Below are 20393 nucleotides of genomic sequence, written 5' to 3'. Positions count from 1 at the left end.
AAAAATCTTATTTCACTTGTTGAAGTTATAGAAACGGAGTGGAAACTTATCAGTACAATTATTCTGGATATTAAGTGAGGCCTTAGTCTTCGGCATTATGTAATCCAGGGATCTCAAACTAATGGCCAAATCAGATGATCTGCACAGTGCTTTAAAAGTGAGACACAAAATATGTTCTCACATGGCTAGTTCAATTGTGTATGTTTCCTCCCTGGCCTTGTAAGTATGTTTGCCAATGTTGTAGTCCCCCTCCCTTTTTGTAGATCTGGTTCAGAATTATTCTCATTGTGGGTCCTTGATTCTGAAATAAATTATGTAGACTCTGTGAAAATCCACATATGTTTAGGAAGCAAGATTATAGCCACACTAGTCTTATTTCAAACAGATTTGGAAAAATGGGTTATGCTGTAAATTCTTACTCAGAAAGCAAAAGAGCCTGGCAGAGAGTTTACATTATCAGGTTTGAAGCCATAGGTTTAAACCATAATTTCAGTAATTACTAGGCTGAGAACTTGATTTTGTTGTTGATACAATACAAGGTATAAATTTCTTTCTTTGAAGGTTTAGTCGAACAACTTCATGTTGTAAAGTTGGAGCGCTAAAGAAAAAATTATAGACTTTGATATTGAAGGAAATGAAGAGAAACATAAATGAAAATTCAACTCGAAATACAGCAGGTATTGACTGACTTTTTAAAATTTCTATAGTTTATATATGCTATGTAAACCTTGTATAGTATATAGATGCAACGTTTTGGAAGGAACTTATAAAAGGAATGAACATATAGTCTAGCCTCTTTACTTTTTAGGTCGAAGGAAGTAAAATAACTTACTCAAGACGAAACACTTAGTGGCTTAGGTGGAAGTAAAATCAGACTTTCCTGGATTTACTCTTGTATTCTTTCTACAAATCCCATGTGCTTGAGTTGTTTTGTGCTTTTTAAGCTGAAAATAAATTAATAATATTTTAATATTTATTTGTGACTATTTAAAATATTTTCAGAAGTGCTTCTGTTTCCCTAATAGCTTCCCCTGCCATTTCTGCTTTCCCAATTTGTTAGTAAAGGACAGAGGGCAAGAATGAAGAGAACCAAAGGAATGATGATAATGCACAATGAAGATAATAATAGCTATTATTTATGGGGGGTGTACTGTATTCTGGGCATTTAATTATATGTTAATTTATTTAACTCTGAGAGAGTTATTATTATCATCCCTGTTTTCTAGATGAGAAACGAAGGCACAAAGAGGTTAAATAAGTAATTTATGAAGTGGAAGAGCCAGGATTTGAACCTAGACTCCATTCTTTTAATCACTATATTATTCTGCCTCTCACTATATGCCATATTGGCACAATGAGTTTAAGGAAATAGCCGTAGTTTGTACTTTAAAATTGTAATTGGAACCTGCTTTGAAGTTGTAATTCAAATTTAGACAGTCTGATTCCAGAGCCCACATCGTTTTCCCAGCCGTTCATCAGACAGTTACCAGAGTCTATATTCTCATGTAAGTGTAAGTGTTGATGGGCCAACTAGAGTATGGTATAGTGGCAAGATATCTGAACTGAGAGTTAGGAAGCTCGGGCCCTATCTAGGTTCTTTCACTGTGGCAATGTGTAAGCTTTTTGGACCTCTTTTTCCTCTGAGATCCCTTCTAGTTTTAGTGTTCATAAATTCTGACTTTTGACTTGACTTGAGATCCCAGGTCCCTCAACTGGAGGGTTTGGAGTAGTATTTATTCTCATTTGGATTTATTACTATCACTCTATGGCATTCTCAAAATGATCCACAGAAAATATGCATTACAGACACCTGGAGTTCTTGTTGAAATTGCAGAGTTTTGGTTTCCAAAGCAAGTCGACTGAAATAAAATCTATGAGGGTGGGGTCTAGGAACTGGCATGTTAAGCATAACCACAGATAAATCTTAGTCAAACTAAAGTTTGAGAACCATGGCCTTAAAGGGTATGCTACCATAGTCAGAGAGTGGTTAGGGTTTTGGAAAGCAAAATGGGTCAAATTTTGGTTCTCCCTTACCTCTATTGTACTTGAAGTGTCCCCTCCAGTTGATATGGTGATAAGCAAGCACAGGAGGGAAGGAAGGAAAACAAAAAGTGGATTTGGAAAGGGTAGGGGGATGAGGGAGGAGATGGGAATTACTGCCAAACGAGGAATTAAGGCAGTGTCAACATAGAACAAGAAAGGAGTTTTTAGAGAGACAAATAAGGCTATTTGGGATCTTAAAAAGAGTGTAAAAAAATTCCAAATCTATAGAAATATATCTGTAATAAATATAAAATTAATGTATAGAAGCAGACAAATTCAGATCGTGTATTATTATATACTAGTAATTAGTCTGTAACTAGATCTGACTATTTGCCTATTATGTACTTATTTATTGGTACATTCAATTTAGGCTGTTTGCCCGTACCGCTGTTCAATCAGAAAAAGAGGAATAGACAGCCATTAACATCCAATCCACTTAAAAATGATCCAGGTATCAGTACTGCTTCTGACAGTTATGATTTCCCTCCTCTACCAACAGGTAAGAAAATAAGGTGAAAATTTTCAGAAAATAAGAAGTAGGATTATAGAAAATTACCATTTCTGTTTTATTATAATGGAAATATAAAGTTTATTTTTCTTCTTTCCACTATCCAATTATAGGGATTACTTGGTTCTTTGTGAACATTCCAGTACAGTAGTTTGAGTTTCCTTGTCTACAAGGGTGTCTTAGCATTTAAATGGAGTATCTTAAATCTGGAGCCTTTGTTCTAATGAAGTAGTAACCTACATTGTAAAGGTTTTTTTTTCTTTTTCAAAACACGTATAGATATTTGTGACTTAAACATTTGGTGATAAAGAATGGAAAAACTCAAGTTCCTTCAGGAATAAGGATAAGTGTGAATGGGAACATGGGAAAAATGGAAGAAAGTAGACCTTAGGAAGGGTAGAAGCCCAGGAACTTCTAGTGCTTGGCCCTAGTCTTTTTTCTCTTCTTACATAATTTTTGCCTTTTTTCATTTATTGGCTTTTCACTCTTTCATCCCATTGGCTTCCTTATAGCTTCGACTGGCGTGTGAACTAAATTGCTCTTGCTTGGTGTTAACATAACCTTTTAGTTCTAGTTCTCAGGGCCCATCATTGGCTGCCCTCTGTTTCTCTTGATTCAAATTCTAGAGACAGAGAGCCTCTGTTTCAGCTCATATTAAATGAGGTCACTGAAATCCTAATTTATCTTTATGGTTAGCCTCTCATATCTGAAACAATTAGCTGTGGTGGTTTGTGCTGAAAGGTCTTAATGTTTGCTTACTTTTTACTTCTCTCTGGAAGAAGGCATGGACAGGCAGACAGTCTGAAATATACTTGGTACATGCTGGTTATATACATGTACATTTTTGGGGGGGGCACACTTAAAAATCTTTAATAGGATTTTATGCAACTAGAATTTAAAAATCCTTGTGCAACCATAGACCTTAATCTACTTTTACATCTATAGTTATTTTGTTTTCTTCCACATTTGAGGAATTGGAAGTATGAATTTCATATTATTCTCATTTTTATGGATAAAAATTAAAAATTCACATGGATATGCATAAATGGTCATCTTCTGCCATTTAAAAAGTTCTCTACTATTTAAAATATTTTTATAAGTAGCGTGAATGATAGATGATCTTGAAAAATAACAATTTGAGTTGTTCCATAGGGAAGTGTGCATCCTCCTGAAGTACTGAACTTTTCAAACTCTGACCAGGATTACTATCTGTCAGAGATATAACAAGATTCTTATGTTGGGCAAGAGATAGGACTAGATCAGTGTTTTTCAATTTTTTTTTCTTGATCCATTAGTAGGTTAGGAAATAACCAACCTTTTAAAAAAAGAAATAGAAGAGAATAAAATAGAAAAGAATAGAATAGAATAGAAAGTGTCAGTATATCATATAGTAAGAATAAGAATTGATAGTAAAATTGTTATATTCCCTCTCAAACACAAACGTGCGCGCATACACATGCACACCATGCCTGTATATATTCCGGGTTTCGATGTATTTCTTGCTGTGGGTTGGGATTAAGAAACATTGATTACACTGAATTTATGTTACGAAATACAAGGTGCTATACTAGGATTGACTGTGGAAGAGATACAGATTAAACTATTACCTTGCTTAGAATGCAATGGGAAAGAAAGACATCTAAAAAATTAATAAGGCAGCCTATGACAAATTCCACAACAAAGTACTATTGAAGAACATGTCCATATATTCAAATCCTTTTCTCCTTCAAACTTTGAACTGCCTCCCCCCACATATTAAATAAATATGAAAGAATCATTTCAAAAAATGCTCCCTATCTTACTCTTACCTATATTACTTGTATCTTTTGAGATTGGGCCTGGGAAGCTATGAACCCGGAGCTGCCTCCTTTAACGAAAACAGTGAACACAGGGTATGTGGAAAAATATATACCAATGAATGTATGTGTCTGTTACAGACTGATGTTATTCTTCTATATATATTTTATATTTTTATATTTCTCAATCGGGGAACAAATTATTAATAGTTAATAAGACATATTTCCTTGAAAGGCAAATACCACATTCAGTTTCTCATCCCCTGAGAAGTCAAGATTCTGTGTCTAAATCTATTCAATTAAATGCTGAAAGAAGCAAGAGTGGTTGGAGGTGAGTCTACTTAAGATTTTTCTTATTCTATTCATTCTTCTCCTTCCCATCTCCTCCTTTACTCCCTTCCCTCCTCCTCTATATATTCTTCCTTTCTTAAACAGAATTATATTTAGGAAATTTATATACTTAATAACTAACTATAGTGATGTTAGCTGTGTTTTATAAAAGAAGAGAACATGCCATATACAACTTTAAAAATAGGCAGATTTGGCAGTGATTATATTTCCAAAGAATACTTCATGTTATAATGAAATTTCTGTAAATATTTATCACCATGAATTTATGATTTTGCTGTGGATTATTAATGATCTAATTGACAATAGGTAAAGAGTCAAGAATAACTGTATCTAAATGTCAGATATATATACTACCAACTGTAAAATAGATAGCTAGTAGGAAGCAGCCGCATAGCACATGGAGATCAGCTCGGTGCTTTGTGACCACCTAGAGGGGTGGGATAGGGAGGGTGGGAGGGAGATACAAGAGGGAGGAGATATGGGGACATATGTATATGTATAGCTGATTCACTTTGTTATAAAGCAGAAACTAACCATTGTAAAGCAATTACACTCCAATAAAGATGTTAAAAAAATAAATGAAAAAAAATGTCGGATATATTTAAGATATATTTGAGAACCAAATAGAATGCTCAGCCTTACCCCAGTAAGATAATCAGCTCCAAGGTAAATAGGATGGAATAAGAAAGAAAGACAGAGAATGAAATCATAAGCATATGGTAAGATGGTGAGGGTAGGGCTTCCCTGGTGGCGCAGTGGTTAAGAGTCCGCCTGTCAATGCAGGAGATGCGGGTTCGAGCCCTGGCCCGGGAGGATCCCACATGCCGCGGAGCAACTAAGCCCGTGTGCCACAACTACTGAGCCTGCGCTCAGGAGCCCGCGAGCCACAACTACTGAAGCCCTCGCGCCCAGAGCCTGTGCTCCGCAACAAGAGAAGCCACGACGGTGAGAGGCCCGCACACTGCAACGAAGAGTAGCCCCCACTCGCCACAACTAGAGAAAGCCCGCGCACAGCAATGAAGACCCAACGCAGCCAAAAATAAATAAATAAATAAATTTATTTAAAAAAAAAAAAAAAAGATGGTGAGGGTACTTCTGGGTCATTGCCAGAAATATCTAAGTTTAATGTCTAAATAATATGAAAAAAATGAATAGATAGATAAAGGACATGGATTATTTTTTTAGGTTGGACTTTAGTATTTTTGGGTAAGTGGCAAACTACTGAAAGATAATTTTGGAAACACATTATTGGAAAACAACACCAACCCCAGATCATATATCAGTCATTGGCTAGTGCTTTGTTGTTATTTTAATGATCCTTACAACAACCCTGTGAAGTTAACATCACCTTCACTTTTAGTAGATGAAGATACCATATTTTTTTAAAAGGGGGAAATTTTTAATAAAGTGGTTAATACAACAAAACAGTATTTTTATTTTTAAAAATTTAGTATTGTTTTTATTACTCATGCTAGTTTCCTCAGGACCGGTCAGTTCTTTCTTCAGTACCGCTGCTTCAAACTAGGCCTATTCAGTGGTTTGAGATGGTCCTCGGAGGCATAGTTCCAGCGGCAAGTGCTAGGATAAAATGCATTCTGATAGACATTAGAGAATTAGGTAACTGATTGTAATCTGGATAGGCAGCCAGTATTGGATATTCCAATTTGAAATAATAAATGATCTGTCAGACAGTTGGAATATAACAACAGAAAATCCAGGAGCAGAAGACATTTGAAAACCCAAGTAGGCAGTTGGTAATCTGTTGAAGATCTTTTAACTGGTTCTATGCTTAGGTTTAGAATCTAGGCTAACATTGCCAGATTTAGCAAATAAAAATATAGGATGCCCAGTAAAATTTGAATTTCAGGTAATGGACAAATAATTTTTTAGTGTATGTCACATGTAATATTTGGGACATAATTATACTAAAAGTTTGTTACTTATTTGAAATTCAAATTTAACTGGGCATCCTGTATTTTACCTGATAACCCTTGTCTAGAATCTCTTGAAACATGGAATTTGCAAGAGCAATGTAGACTCCTATTCTTATAGGTATTAAGCTATTGGACTAGTTGTCAAGATAGGTTTAATTTACCAGAATTAGTATACTAGACAATAAGCAAGGGTGAACTGATGTTAACATCTTCGAGCTTTTATACTAAAGCTCCTACAATTAAATAATTGGTCTTTGAGAAATTGGGATTGCACTTGATGGTTAAGAAATCTCAGTTGAGGAGAGGTGAAGACTTTAGAAACTGGAAATTGGGCACAACCTGGCAAATAGGTTTAGATAGATCAATAAATTGGTTTTTTAAAATTTATTTATTTTATTTATTTATTTTTGGCTGCATTGGGTCTTTGTTGCTGTGCGTGGGCTTTGTCTGGTTGCGGGGAGCGGGGGCTACTCTTGGTTGCGGTGTGCAGGCTTTTCATTGCGGTGGCTTCTCTTGTTGCGGAGCACAGGCTCTAGGCACACAGACTTCAGTAGTTGTGGTGCGTGGACTCAGTAGTTGTGGCACTCAGGCTCTAGATTGCAGGCTCAGTAGTTGTGGTGCATGGGCTTAGTTGCTCCACGGCGTGTGGGATCTTCCCAGACCAGGGCTTGAACCCGTGTCCCCTGCATTGGCAGGCGGATTCTTAACCACTACACCACCAGGAAAGCTCAATAAATTGTTTTTAAGGGAAGATAAAGTATTCTTTTTTTTCTATAATAGCCTACTGTTCTTATTATAAAAATAATATCATTCTAGAAAAAAAAGTAAATGGAAGAAAGTTATTCATAGTCACACTGATCCAGAGATAGCCATTAATCAATTAATTACTTTTTAAACAGAAATATCAAGGCATTTCCCCAGGCTAGGAGCACCTCCTGAACAAAAACATTGGAGAAAGTTGCAGATGCGTTGTTACCAATAAGGAGTTGTAAAGCTAAAAGAAACTTTCCTAAACTATGAAAATAAAAGTAATTTCCACAGCCATGAGGAAGGAGAAAACTATGTTTCTGTTCTCTCTGTTGAATATAAAATTGTTGCTATATGAAGAGGTGATTAATGTAGGAAAAAATTTTATAGAGGTGTATTAGGCAATTACTTAATAAGTTTTTCCTGGATATTGTGATGTTTGTGGTATTTATCAACTTAAAAATTTTTTAAATTATTTGTGGTGATTTCTTTTCTCATTATTTTCATACTGAATTTTGTACCTAATTTACTTACGAAAGCTCCCTAAATTATACAAGCTTCGGGTCCCATATAATCTGGTCTAGGGAACCTAGACTTTTTCTTGAATTATTTTCCCTAACAAGGTATGGGTTGCATCGTTTGCCCTCTTGTGGTATTTTTAGGAAAATTATTCAGAAATAAGCATTTGTGACTTAGACTAGTTTTTCCCTGTGGAACTCTTAACTAGCCTGCTCAGAAATTATACTTTTGATTTTGGCCTCATTAACATCATGTTCTGATGAACTGGTACGGCTCACTTAGGTTAATGTAGCTAGTAAAATGCTAAAACATTCATAAGTAGGGTTTTTAAGCTACACAGTAAAAGTACAAAATTTCTAATCAAACAGCTATCTACCCTGTCTATATCTATTTTCCTTGTGATTTAAAATCACTGATGAGCAATAGTTTTGAAAATTTTACTTTGTAGAAAATTAAAAAATAAATGTATAAAAAAGGAAGCAGGGAGTTCCCTGGTGGTCCGGTGATTAGGACTCGGTGCTTTCACTGCCGTGGCCCCTGGGGATTCATAACCACTGTCATATGAAGGCTTGTATAATTTAGAAATATACTCTATGGCACTGAACTTTGAGTTGGGAGACTAGGATTCTCTGGGTTTTAGATTGTCAGTAACTTGCTATATGACTTTGGGCAAGTTACTTCCTCCTCAAGACTCAGTTTCCTCACCAAGAGAGGTATAATATATTGTAGGGTTGTTGTGATGATGTATTTGGAATTTCTAACTGGTCAGTAATTACAAAGTAGTTTATAAACCACAAATTACCATGTAAATGCAAATTTTCATTAATAATTTTCTTTCACTTAAGAAAAAGTATATAGAAACAAAATTAATACTAATTTAAAAAACAAAACTATTTCAGCTACAGAGATGGCAACAAAAATACCACTTTAAAAACTTGGGATAGAAATGATTTTAAGCCTCAGTGCAAAAGAACAAATCTAATGACAAATAATGGAATAAATTCATGTCCAGTGAATTTGGGAGCTCAACAACGGAAACAATTAAGAGTATCTGAATCTACTAACTTATCTCACCAAAGAGAAACACATTCATCAAAAATATCTGGCTCCACAGTGGGAAGTCTAGACAAAAACGGTGCATTACAGGCATTTAAGCCCAATTTTCAACAAAATCAATTTAAGAAAAAAATGGATGGTTTTCCAGAAGAAAACACCCTCAAGGTAAACTTTTAAATATTATTTGCATTTTTGTATTTACATTTAAAAAATGAGGTAAGTATTTAGAAAATTAGAGAGATAAGAGCATTTGAAATCACTCCCCTGGTATACATTACTTGATTAGCACAAATACCCAGTTCTGTTGGAGTAGGTATATGTTAGTGTCCAAAATATTTTCTTAGAGGTTGTGAATGGCTGCTTCTTTTCAGAGTTGCTTTAGAATTTCCTACCAGGTTCTGAATTTCACTGTTTGCTAATTATTGAGATGATGATAGTTTATCCATTGCTTGCAAAAATTCTTGAAGTTCTTCATATGTCACTCTTTTTTTTTTTTTTTTTTTAATAGGGGTCAGCAAACTTTTTCTGTAAAGGGTTAGACAGTAAATATTTTCGGCTTTATGGGCCATATTGTCTCTCTTACAAGTACTCAACTATACCACTCAACTCTGCTGTTGTACCTTAAAAGCAGCCATAGATAATTCATAAATTAATTGGTGTGGCTGAGTTCCAATGAAAATTTACCCAAAAAACACAGCAGGGTAGATTTGGCCTGCAGGCCGTAGTTTGCTAACTTCTGCTCTGTAATCTGGTCTTATTTACTTTTACCGCTTCGTATTCCATATTTCACTAATTCTTCAATGCTCCAGCCATTTCAGACTCTTCACAATTCTCTAAACGCACTCTAATATGACTCTGCTTTGGTTTATATTTTTCCCCATACCTGTGCCTCAGCCTTATTTCCTCTCTCCACCTCTCACTCTAGTCATTCTTTGTAAATGTCTTTCATATATGTGCTGGCTGTTTGCTATCTTCCCTTGCTCGCCACCTGGTCTAATAGATTCTTTATCCTCTGCCCTTGTCTGTGTTCTGGAAGGCTAAATGGTCCTACATAGTGCATCATTCTGGGATCCATTAGCTGGCTTCTGTTAGGAGTCAGCCAGTGGGAGTGGAAGTCCCAGGCAGGACATCAAAGGGTAGAGAGAGAGGTTGGGTTTTCCCATTCCCCCCCTGCTTAAATGTTGTGTCTCAGGTGGTAGCTGTGTCCCTGCATGATATAGCCCCTCCGTAAGTCCAGATTTCACAGGCTTGGTAATTTTATTTCCTCCTCTTGTCCTTTCAGCCTAGGAGTGGTAGAAGTTTCTTACTGTTGTTAGTCTTTGAGTTCTTAAGTACCCTATGTTTATTCTGCCCATATACCTGTAAGCAGTTTTTTCAATAAGCCATCTGGGGTCAATTTTTTTTTCTGGAAATCTGACTAATATAGCATGTTCCACAGTGGTTCTCAACCTTGTTTCCTTGTACACAAGAATGATATGATAGTCACCTTAGTAACAGTGGCTCATTATGGCAGTAATCTCAACAGGAAGCATTCATATCTTCGTTAGGAATGGGAAGAGGAGGGAAGGTAATTGTAGTTGGAAAAAAATGTTCCATCAAGTGTTCTTGGATATGCCACCACCCTCATGAAGGAAGGTGCCCCCTCCCCAAAAATTAGTATCTTAGCACACTGTATTCTTAGTTGATCTTTTAAAATTTTAGTTAATTCGTTCAACTTTTATTTTTGTATGACCTTATGTCATCAGGCTTTCTTTACCTCCCTCCCTCCCTGCCTTCCTTCCTCTTTCTTTCTTGTAGGCCTGCCGACTTTCTTGGCCTGAGGCATGCCAGTACTGGTCCAACAGGCTGGTGGGCGAGGCCAGGTCCTGGTCCTCTGTGATTGCAATTAACCTCCCATTTGTGGGTTGCCCACCCTGGGGGTATGGGTCTTGACTATACCTTGTATCTTCCCTCCTACCAGTCTTGTTGTGGTTCTTTGTTTATATCTTTAGTTGTAGAATTTCTTATCTGCTAGCCTTCTGGTTTTTCTCATCAATAATTGCTCTGTAAATAGTTGTAATTTCGGTGTGCCCATGGGAGGAGGTGGGCTCAGGGTCTTCCTACTCTGCCATCTTGGCCATTCCACCCTTTTAGGTGATCTTTAAAAATGCCAAACACATTCCCATCTCAAGGCCTTTACACTTGCTGTTCACTCAGTTCTCACGCAACAACCTATTTAAAATAATAATCCCTGCTCTTTTTATCCTTTTACCCTGTTGTTGTTGTTTTTTTTAATGCATAGGATACAGCAATTCCTGACATTATTTATTTATTTTCTGAATCCCCTATTAGACTGTACAGTCTCTGAAGGTAGATAGATTGTCTGTAGATAGATAGATAGTACTGTTTCCTCATTAGCTATGTTTGGCACATAGTAGTAGGTGCCAGTAAACACTTTTGGAATGAATGAATGAATGAATGAATGAATGTGTCTGGGTTCCCTCTTAGAGTGTGAGCACATTAGGGAAAGGAATTGTGTTTTACTCACCTGTGTTTATCACAGGATTGGCACACGATGCTTTAAAAATATTCAAAGAATCGACAAATGAATGAGTGAATAAATGCCCATATAAAACAGAGATAAAAAGAAAAAAAATAATCCTCTTCTTGATTAATTTTCTCCAAGTGCATTCTAGTTTCTCCTCCTTTATAAAGTACTAATGATGCCTTTAATTTAGGGGAGTAACTGTACTAAAATTGTCAATAGTTCCTTTTACATATTTTATGTAGTCTTTTAACATATTTTACACATTTGCCTATTATAAGGACCTAAAATCTTTACATAGAAAAGTGAATGAGTATGACGAAAAAAATGACAGGTTTTTCTAATGCTATGTTTTCATTTTTTCAAAAGGAAGCATCATTGTATCAGTTAAAGCTTAAGGAGAAAGATAATTCTTTAAGAATTATATCTGCAGTTATTGAAAGCATGAAGTACTGGTGTGAACATGCACAGAAAACTGTACTTCTTTTTGAAATATTAGGTAGGTATACTACTTCAAAAATACTTCATTAATACCATTTGGACAATAATTTTGAATGTTAATAGGAATACCTAGGGGATCGTAAAGAAAAATAAAATTTTATAAAAGGAGATTATGGTTTATTAGGATTTTCTTCAGTTCCTGTATCTGTCATAGATTTGTGTGACATAAGATGTATTTGATTATTCATGGTAGAAGAATTCTAATTCATAATGTCAAAAATGGAAAGATTCTTAAAAGTAATCTAACCCAACCCTTGAGGTAGGTGAGGAAATGGGGCAAATAATTAAAATAGACTTGACTAAAAATCATAATGCTAGTTAGCAGCAGAAATGGATCTAGACCCCAAGTCTTCTTATTCTCAATATAGTGTTCTTTCTACTATATTACACTAAATCCAGTAGTAATTTTGTATATAAGTTAAATTATAAATCAAATATTCTGAAAGAACATTTGTGAAGAATCCTTTACTGATATGAGTAAACACCCTACAATTAGCCTGTTTTCTAAATTGATGTTTAAAAGGGAGGAGAGTTTTGTAAAATGTTTCTGGAATTTAATTTTACTTAGACTGAAGAGATAAACAAGAAGTAGAGATTCAAAACATATTTCTTTCCATAGTTTAAATAAAATATTTAATTTAAATTATGAAATATTGTAAACATACAGAAAAATACAGAGAATAAATATCCACCTACCTATGTTATAGATATCTTTGAAAACCACTATCCATTTTTCTTCTTCTCTAGAGATAATCACTATGGTATCTTTCCTTTCCATGCTTTTATAATTTTACTCTATACATCTGATTTCATAAATTTATATATATTTATTTACTGTTTTATGTGTTTTAAAATATAGAGTTTACATTTTCATCCAGCATTATGTTTTTGAGATTTAGCCATCTTTCTATCCTGTTAGTGTTGGCTTCATCCTGAGGCTCCAATTATGGTCTCTCCAGCAGCTTCTGACTCTTCCCTTATGACATTAAGAAGATTATCAAAATTCTCTATACCACACATTCTTCCTCGTACCACAGTCACATTCTTTGATAGTTTCTTCTGGTTGCTCTTTCCCAGAAACTAGCAAATGACCCCTTGCATATCATCATTTCTGACTGGGCAACAAGCCCATCACTGCAACCCTGAGCTCTGTAGCTGAGGAAGGGGATACACTGACTGGCTTACATCAATCTCAGATTACTCCTGGGTCTAGGGGTGGGGACAAATCCCATCCAAATCATATGGCTAAGAATGGCATAGGAGAGATTTCCTAAAGGAAAATCTGGGTATTATTAGGGGAAATGGAGGCTGACCTCAAAATAACAAATGTTCACTATCAGTACCTAATAGATGGTTATTAAAGGAATGAATAATGGTCTCATTTGATAGTAATTTCTTGAGATAAACATGGATTATCATTTGAATTTTATAGATGAAACAGATTTGAAAGAGGTTAAACAGTTGTTCAATTTAGTAAGTTGAAGAACTGAGACTCAATTGCATGACTTCTGATTCTAATTCAATGCTTTTTTTTTCATTAAACCATGATGTTTATTTGTTATACGTGTGTATTTTGTTTACTATAATGTAGTAGACTGGTCTGAGGATTTAACCACTCCATCAAACACATTCAAAGAAAAAAGCTTCAGATGGCCAGCTATTGTCAGTTGTATAAACTTTGTCATACAACCTGATCCTAGGTTGGAGAGGGCCAGAAATTTTGCTTTCCTTAGAATAAAACAGTTTCAGAAATATCTTTCCCTCTTAAGATGTTTTCTTATTAATGTATAAACAAAACTATGAGTGGTTGGTGTGGGAATAGCTATTTAAATATCAACTTCTCTTTGTTAAACTTTATTTGCATTTTACCAACACTGATATTTTCCCCCTCTATTTCAATGTTGCTTAGCTGTTCTCGATTCAGCTGTTACACCTGGCCCATATTGTTCAAAGACTTTTCTTCTGAGAGATGGGAAAAATACTCTGCCTTGTGTATTTTATGAAATAGTGAGTATCTGTTTAAGTATTCTTTGCACAGCCTATGCCAACAAAAACATACAGATGCAGGCTATAATTCAACTGTAGTAGAAATTCTGTTAATGATTTAGTGGTACTTTCAACATTTTGTTTGGTTTTAATTATGAATATTAAAATTATTTATTTGTTCCACTAAAATGGAGGGCAACTATGTGCCAGGCGCTGTGCTAGATGCAGGGGATACAAAGTGGAATAAAAGTGATAAATGGCTCTTTCTCTCAAAGAGTTTATAATCTCACGTAGAAAGACAGAAATATAAATGTTACACTGTGGTATGATAAACGGTATGACAAGCGGTGTGTGCAGGGTGCTATAGAAGTAGATAGGGAGGATGGGTCAGATCAGGGAAAGATTTTTTTTTTTTAATTTTATTTATTTTTGGCTCCGTTGGGTCTTCGTTGATGCGTGCGGGCTTTCTCTAGTTGTGGCGAGCGGGGGCTTCTCATTGTGGTGGCTTCTTTTGTTGCGGAGCACGGGCTCTAGGCGCGCGGGCTTCAGTAGTTGTGGCACCACAGGCTTAGTTGCTCCGCGGCATGTGGGATCTTCCCGGACCAGGGCTCGAACCTGTGTCCCCTGCATTGGCAGGCGGATTCTTAACCACTGCGCCACCAGGGAAGTCCTGGGGAAAGATTTTTGAAGAATGTAGTCTTGTCTTAGATATTTAAGGTCTAATAAATTAAGCCAAAGTGTTGGGAGGTGGGGGAAGAGGTTGGAGGAACACATTCTAAGGTGAGGGAGCAGCACATGTAAAGACATGAAGCTCAGAGCCTGGATTGTTCAGGAAACTGCAAGTAGTTTACAATTACTGGAGTGTAGAGTTAGTAAGTGATGGGGGTAAGGGTAGTGGTTATGAACTTGGGGGAATGCAGAGAGAGTGGGCTGGGACGTAGGGAAGAGGCTTGGTAACAAAGGAGGCTGGAAACCTTATAAGGCTTACATACTTTGTAAAAGAGTTTGGCATTAATTCTGAAATTGGGCTTAATTCTGAAATCACACTTGGATTCCAATTTGTACTCCACCATTTACTAGCTGTATGACCTTGAGTGAGCTCCTTAAACTTCTTGAGCATCAGTTTTTTAATCTGTAAATTGGGGAGACTAATTCCTACTTTGAAAGGTTGTTTTGGAGATTAGATAATAAAATGTATGAATGTATAGCATCTGACACATAGCAGATGATCAAGAAATAGTAGCTGTCATGTTATTAATTTTTATAATATCTTGAAAGCTTATTATTTTTCTCTAGTCTGATAAGTTTTAAAAAAACTTTTATTAAAATATAACATATACAGAAAAATGCACAAATCATAACTGTACAATTCTATGAAGGTATCACAAAGTGAACATTACCAAGGTTAAGAAATAGAACATTGCTATCACCCTAGCATCCTTGTGCCTCTTCCCATTCACTCCCTCTTGCTTTCTGCCTACAAGTAACCACTATTGTGACTTTTAATATCATAAATTAATTCTGCCTGTTTTTGAACTTTATATAAATAGTATCATGTGGTACGTCTTGTTTTATGTCTGGTTTCTTTCATTCAACACAATGTTTGTAAGATTCATCTGTGTTGTTGCATGTAGCTAAAGTTCATTTATTTATATTTCTATGTACAATATTCTTTTGTATGAATATATCACAATTTAGTTTTCTATTCTACTGTTGGTGGGCATCTTGGTTGTTTCCTGGGTTTTTTTTATCATGAATAATACTCTGTGAACATTCTTATATATGTCTCTTGTTGTGCACATGCATGCCTTTCTGTTGGGTATATACCTAGAAGTAAAATTGCTGAATTGTAGTGCATTTGTATGTTCTAAAACAGTAGTTATTGCCAAAGAATTTTCCAAAGGGTTGTTAACAGTTTACGTACTCACAATCAGCATAGGAGAGTTGTAGTTTCTCTGCATTCTTATCAACATTTAGTAGTCAATGTTTTTTATTTTAGCCATTCTAGTGGGTAAGTTTAGTGCTATCTCATTTCTCTCCAATTCCCTGGTGACTAATGAGGTTCAGCACTTTTGATGTTTACTGGCCATTTAGATATCTTCTTTTGAAAAATCTGTTCAGGCCTCTTGTAATTTTTTTCTGCTGAATTATTTTTTTCCTTATTGATTTATAGTTTTTGAAAAAACTATTCTGAGTACAAGTTCTTTGTCTATTATGCACATTGCAAGTATCTTCTCATACTCTGTGGTTTGCTTTTTCAGTCTTAGTAGTGGCTTTTGAGGAAAAGAAAATCTTCACTTTAATATGGTCCTTTAGCAATTATCAACATTTTCCTTTATAGTTAGTGCTTTTTATGACTGTTTAGCGAAAGAAATCTCAGAGTAATTTTATTCATGACTGAGAGGATTTGGAGCTGGCTGGTCTTTTTCTGGCTTACTAGTCCCATTAGGGCACAACCCTTTTGAGTCTCCCAACCCTAAGCCTGGGGTGGGGGTGGGGTGGTTACCAGAATCTCTTTTCTTTGGGGGAACCCTGGAGTCCATTTTTTCTCCTAGCCCTATGAGCTGTCAGAAGCTCTGCTCAGTTTCTTAGACTCTCAAATTGCCTTGACTATAATTAGCAGATACCTCAGGGGGTAAAGCAGCCCCAAATATCAGGCCCCATTCTGGACTCCTGTCCTCTCCCAGATGGGGGTCTCTGTAACTCCTCACTGCCTTTTATCTCTCTGGTGTCTATGAGGATATTTTTAAATAAATATTCTATCCAGGTGTTCTAGTTGTTTTTGGTGGGAAAGTTGGTCTGAACTACCTAGTCTGTCATCTACTGAAAGTGGGACTCTGGAAGTCTAATAGAAGTGAATATTCATGTGCCATTATATTGGGAATTATTCAGTCTTTTAAGCAGCAGCAGCTCACTAGCTTGTAAGAAGCCCTACCCAAGTGAAGGTCATCTGTGTCAGGGCACCCATTTACGACTAGCTATTATGGTCTTGTCGCAGTGGGGCCCTAAATGAGGTAAGGGAATTACAGCACTTTGGAGTGATTCATATTTAGTTGATCATATTATTAGTTTAAAAAATTGAAATTCAAATGAAGTAATAAATAACTTTATTGATATTTATTTTTTAAAAAACAGGATCGTGAACTTCCAAGACTGATTAGAGGCCGAGTTCATAGGTGTGTTGGAAACTATGACCAGAAAAAGAATATTTTTAAATGTGTTTCTGTCAGACCAGCATCTGTTTCTGAACAAAAAACTTTCCAAGCATTTGTTAAAATTGTAGATGCTGAAATGAGCTATTATACTAATGCAATGAATGAAATTTAAGTAGTGATGAAGTTTAAATAGTATAAATTAAGCATTTTTCTGTTCTTGTTTAAATTACCATCTCCATGGTTTTATGGCTACTGTTCTTCTGTATTTCACTTGTTGAATTAAAATATTTAAATCCTTTTAAATGTGCAAAGAATTTTTGAAAAATAATTTTACTGTTATTATAAAAATGGTGCATTTGCTAAAATTAAAAAACCATTTCAGATAAAAATGCTCAATATAATAAGAATAGGCACATACTTATTTAACATGGGATAATAGTACATTTGAGTCAGCCTAAAAGCCAACATCAAGCTTAATGGGGAAATACAGACGCATTCACACTAAAGTCAGGAACAAGGTCAGGGTGCCCTATACTGGAGCTCCCGGTCCATGGAGTTCATTTAATTACTTCAGATATTTAGTGGGCACATACTCTGTGCCAAGCGCTATTTCATGTGCTTGTTTGTTAACAGAGCAGGTTACAAAGTAACAAAAATCTCTGAATTTACGGGATTTATATTCTGGGACCCATAGAATACATTAGACAAAAGAGAAATATTTGGGGTATAATAATTACTGCTATTGGTAGATGATATAATTGTATATATGGAAAACCAAAGAAAATCAACCAAGAAACTACTGTAAAATGAGATAATTTGGTAAGGCACTAAAATAGAAAATTTAATATGCAGAAATCATCAGTAGGTGTTATTTATATGACCCAAACCATTAGAGTGTGAAATGGATAAAGATATCATTTAAAAAAATATCTAGGACTAACCAATACTAAGTGATAAATGTGGAAAGTATATGAACAAAACTTTAAAATACATACTAATGAAGGACACAAAATAAGACTTGGACAAATGGAAAAATAAATCATTTTCTTGGATAGGAAGACAAAGACGTTGATTTTTCTAAAATTAATTTATAACATAATTTCTTTCTCTCTGTATGTATACAAACCACACACACACACACACATTAGCCAAATGAATACTAAAGGTAATAGACATCAAAAAATGAGAATAGTCAGGAAAACTCTGAAACAATAGAGGATAGTTTTATCAAATATTACAAAGCCTTAAACATATATTATTATAGTTATCGTTGCATAACCAATTACCCACCAAATGAGTGGCTTTAAATGACAAGCATTTATTATCTCTCACAGTTTCAGTGGGCCAGGATTTCATAAGTGGCCTGGCTAGGCAGCTCTGGCTTGGGATCTCTTAGGAGGACTCACCTCCAGGGTGGCTGATGCATGTGATTGCCAAGTGGGTGCTTTCTGCTGGAAGGAGGATTCAGTGTCTTAACTATGTGGGCCTTTCCAAAGGGCTGCCTAAGTGTCCTCATGACATGGTAGCTAGCTTCCCCTAGAGCAAGTAATCCAACAGTGAGTGAGCTAGGTGGAGCTATCCTTTATATGACCTAGCCTAGGAAGTCACATAGCATCACCTCCACTACATTCTGTTTGCTGCAAGTGAGTCATTAAGTATGGACCACATTTAGGAGGAGGGAAATTAGGCTCCACCATTTGAAGGAAAGAGTGTCAAAGTAATGGCAGGCATTAAAAAACTAAATACGTATTATGAAGGCATATTTATTCATGTAAAATATGGTACTGGTTCATGAATAGACAGGACAATATAACAGAATTTAAAGTACAAAAATAGGGACTTCCCTGGTGGTCCAGTGGTTAAGACTCCATGCTTCCAATGCAGGGGGCCCGGGTTCGATCCCTGGTCCGGGAAGTAGATCTCACGTGCCGCAACTAAGACCCGGTGCAACCAAATAAATAATTAATTTTAAAAAGTACAAAAACACACCCAAATATATAGAAAACTTAGTGATAAAGGTAGGACCTGAAATCAGTGGGGAAGAGAGACTATTCAATAAACGGTGTTGGGGACCACTGGGAAACTTCTGGAAAAAATAGAGTTAAATTTTGTACTAAGGTTTTTAATGTATTTTTCTTATTCTTTTATAGTCTTATTTTGTATATTTAACTTTTTCATCCATTTGGAAGTTACTTTTGTGTAGGTTGCAAGGCACAAGGGTTTAACTTTATTTCCCCAATAATATATGTGTCTTTGCACATATATATATTATATACGTGTATTTGCATTAATTCTCTGTTTTCTCAGACCTGTCCTTCTGAAACACATCTGCACTCTGGTCTTTCCTCTGTACATCCTATCTTTGCCCTCATCCTTTAGATCTTTATTGCTCACTGTTCCATGAAGCAAGCAAGTGCAGGGGGGTGATAGTCTCCAGCTTTAAAAACAATCAAGGTGGAGGAATCCCTTGGAAGGTACGTGAAAGGAGGATGCAGGAGTTGATGGCAAGTTCTTCTCTAGTTTTATAGTTACTGCCTTGTACCAAAGATTCAGTTGGGAGATCACATCCAGAAAGATGATCTACCTTCCTATAGAATATGGTATATACTTTGAACCAGGAACCCATATATGGTGCTGTTTCTCCCATAGACATGTTTTATGAGTCTAGGAATCAACGGTTGGTAGCAGGACTGACTTCTGTCATTATTAGACCAAATAATGTACTCATAGAATTTTTGCTTCCCACCCCCGCAATTTTGGGCTCTGCTGGTTTCGAGATGTTACTTTCTGTCATAGTCTGGGTTGCCCAAAAGGCAGAGACTGAGACAAAGTCTTATTTGCAAGTAGTTTATTTGGGAATATTATGTCATGGGAAGAAGTGACAGATAAAGGGGTGTACATAGGGAAGAAGGGAGAGCCAATTCTGGGGTAGTTTATTGAGTTGGCCACCACTAGGCTTGATGAAATGCATCAAAGGGGAAAGCATATATTCATCAGCACCTTTTATTTAAGGGCTGGCCCATGGGTCACTAACTCCCCTATACTTTCAGGTTGTATATGTTTGAGTGTTAAACTGGCTTCCCATGATGTTAAACTCCATGGAATCAGAGAAACCCTAGGGCAGGACACAAGAAGCAGGTGGAGCAAGCGTGAGGTAGTTAGGTTATATTGTATCTATGTGAAGCTGGTTGGAATCTGTGCAGAACTGGTTACTGCAGCTGTGGCTGGAATAAAAAATGATGTCTGAGAGAATCTGAAGTGGTGCACAAGAAG

At 36.0% G+C, this 20393-nt stretch overlaps 1 protein-coding gene across 1 annotated transcript; it reads left to right on the top strand.

The window, feature by feature from the left end:
* The first annotated feature begins 634 nt into the window (after positions 1–634).
* SPATA22 (spermatogenesis associated 22) lies at positions 635–17292 on the top strand. The gene is made up of 8 exons (XM_068531115.1): positions 635–677; positions 2414–2542; positions 4383–4443; positions 4583–4678; positions 8798–9119; positions 11848–11977; positions 13889–13986; positions 17101–17292. Exons 1-8 carry the CDS (start codon positions 635–637, stop codon positions 17290–17292), a joined length of 1071 nt encoding a protein of 356 aa, XP_068387216.1.
* The last annotated feature ends 3101 nt before the right edge of the window (positions 17293–20393 follow it).

Source organism: Eschrichtius robustus, chromosome 20, assembly GCF_028021215.1.
Source record: "Eschrichtius robustus isolate mEscRob2 chromosome 20, mEscRob2.pri, whole genome shotgun sequence".
Lineage (NCBI taxonomy): Eukaryota > Metazoa > Chordata > Mammalia > Artiodactyla > Eschrichtiidae > Eschrichtius > Eschrichtius robustus.
Note: the sequence above shows the minus strand (reverse complement) of the source record. Positions and strands in the feature narration are given on the sequence as shown.

Bases quoted from the DNA above. Each gene is read 5' to 3' on its own strand.
- SPATA22 (XM_068531115.1), top strand. From the start codon at position 635: ATGAAGAGAAACATAAATGAAAATTCAACTCGAAATACAGCAG. The intron at 4,679-8,797 runs GTGAGTCTACTT...AAACTATTTCAG, and splicing joins AGAAGCAAGAGTGGTTGGAG to CTACAGAGATGGCAACAAAA. The intron at 9,120-11,847 runs GTAAACTTTTAA...TTTTTTCAAAAG, and splicing joins CAGAAGAAAACACCCTCAAG to GAAGCATCATTGTATCAGTT.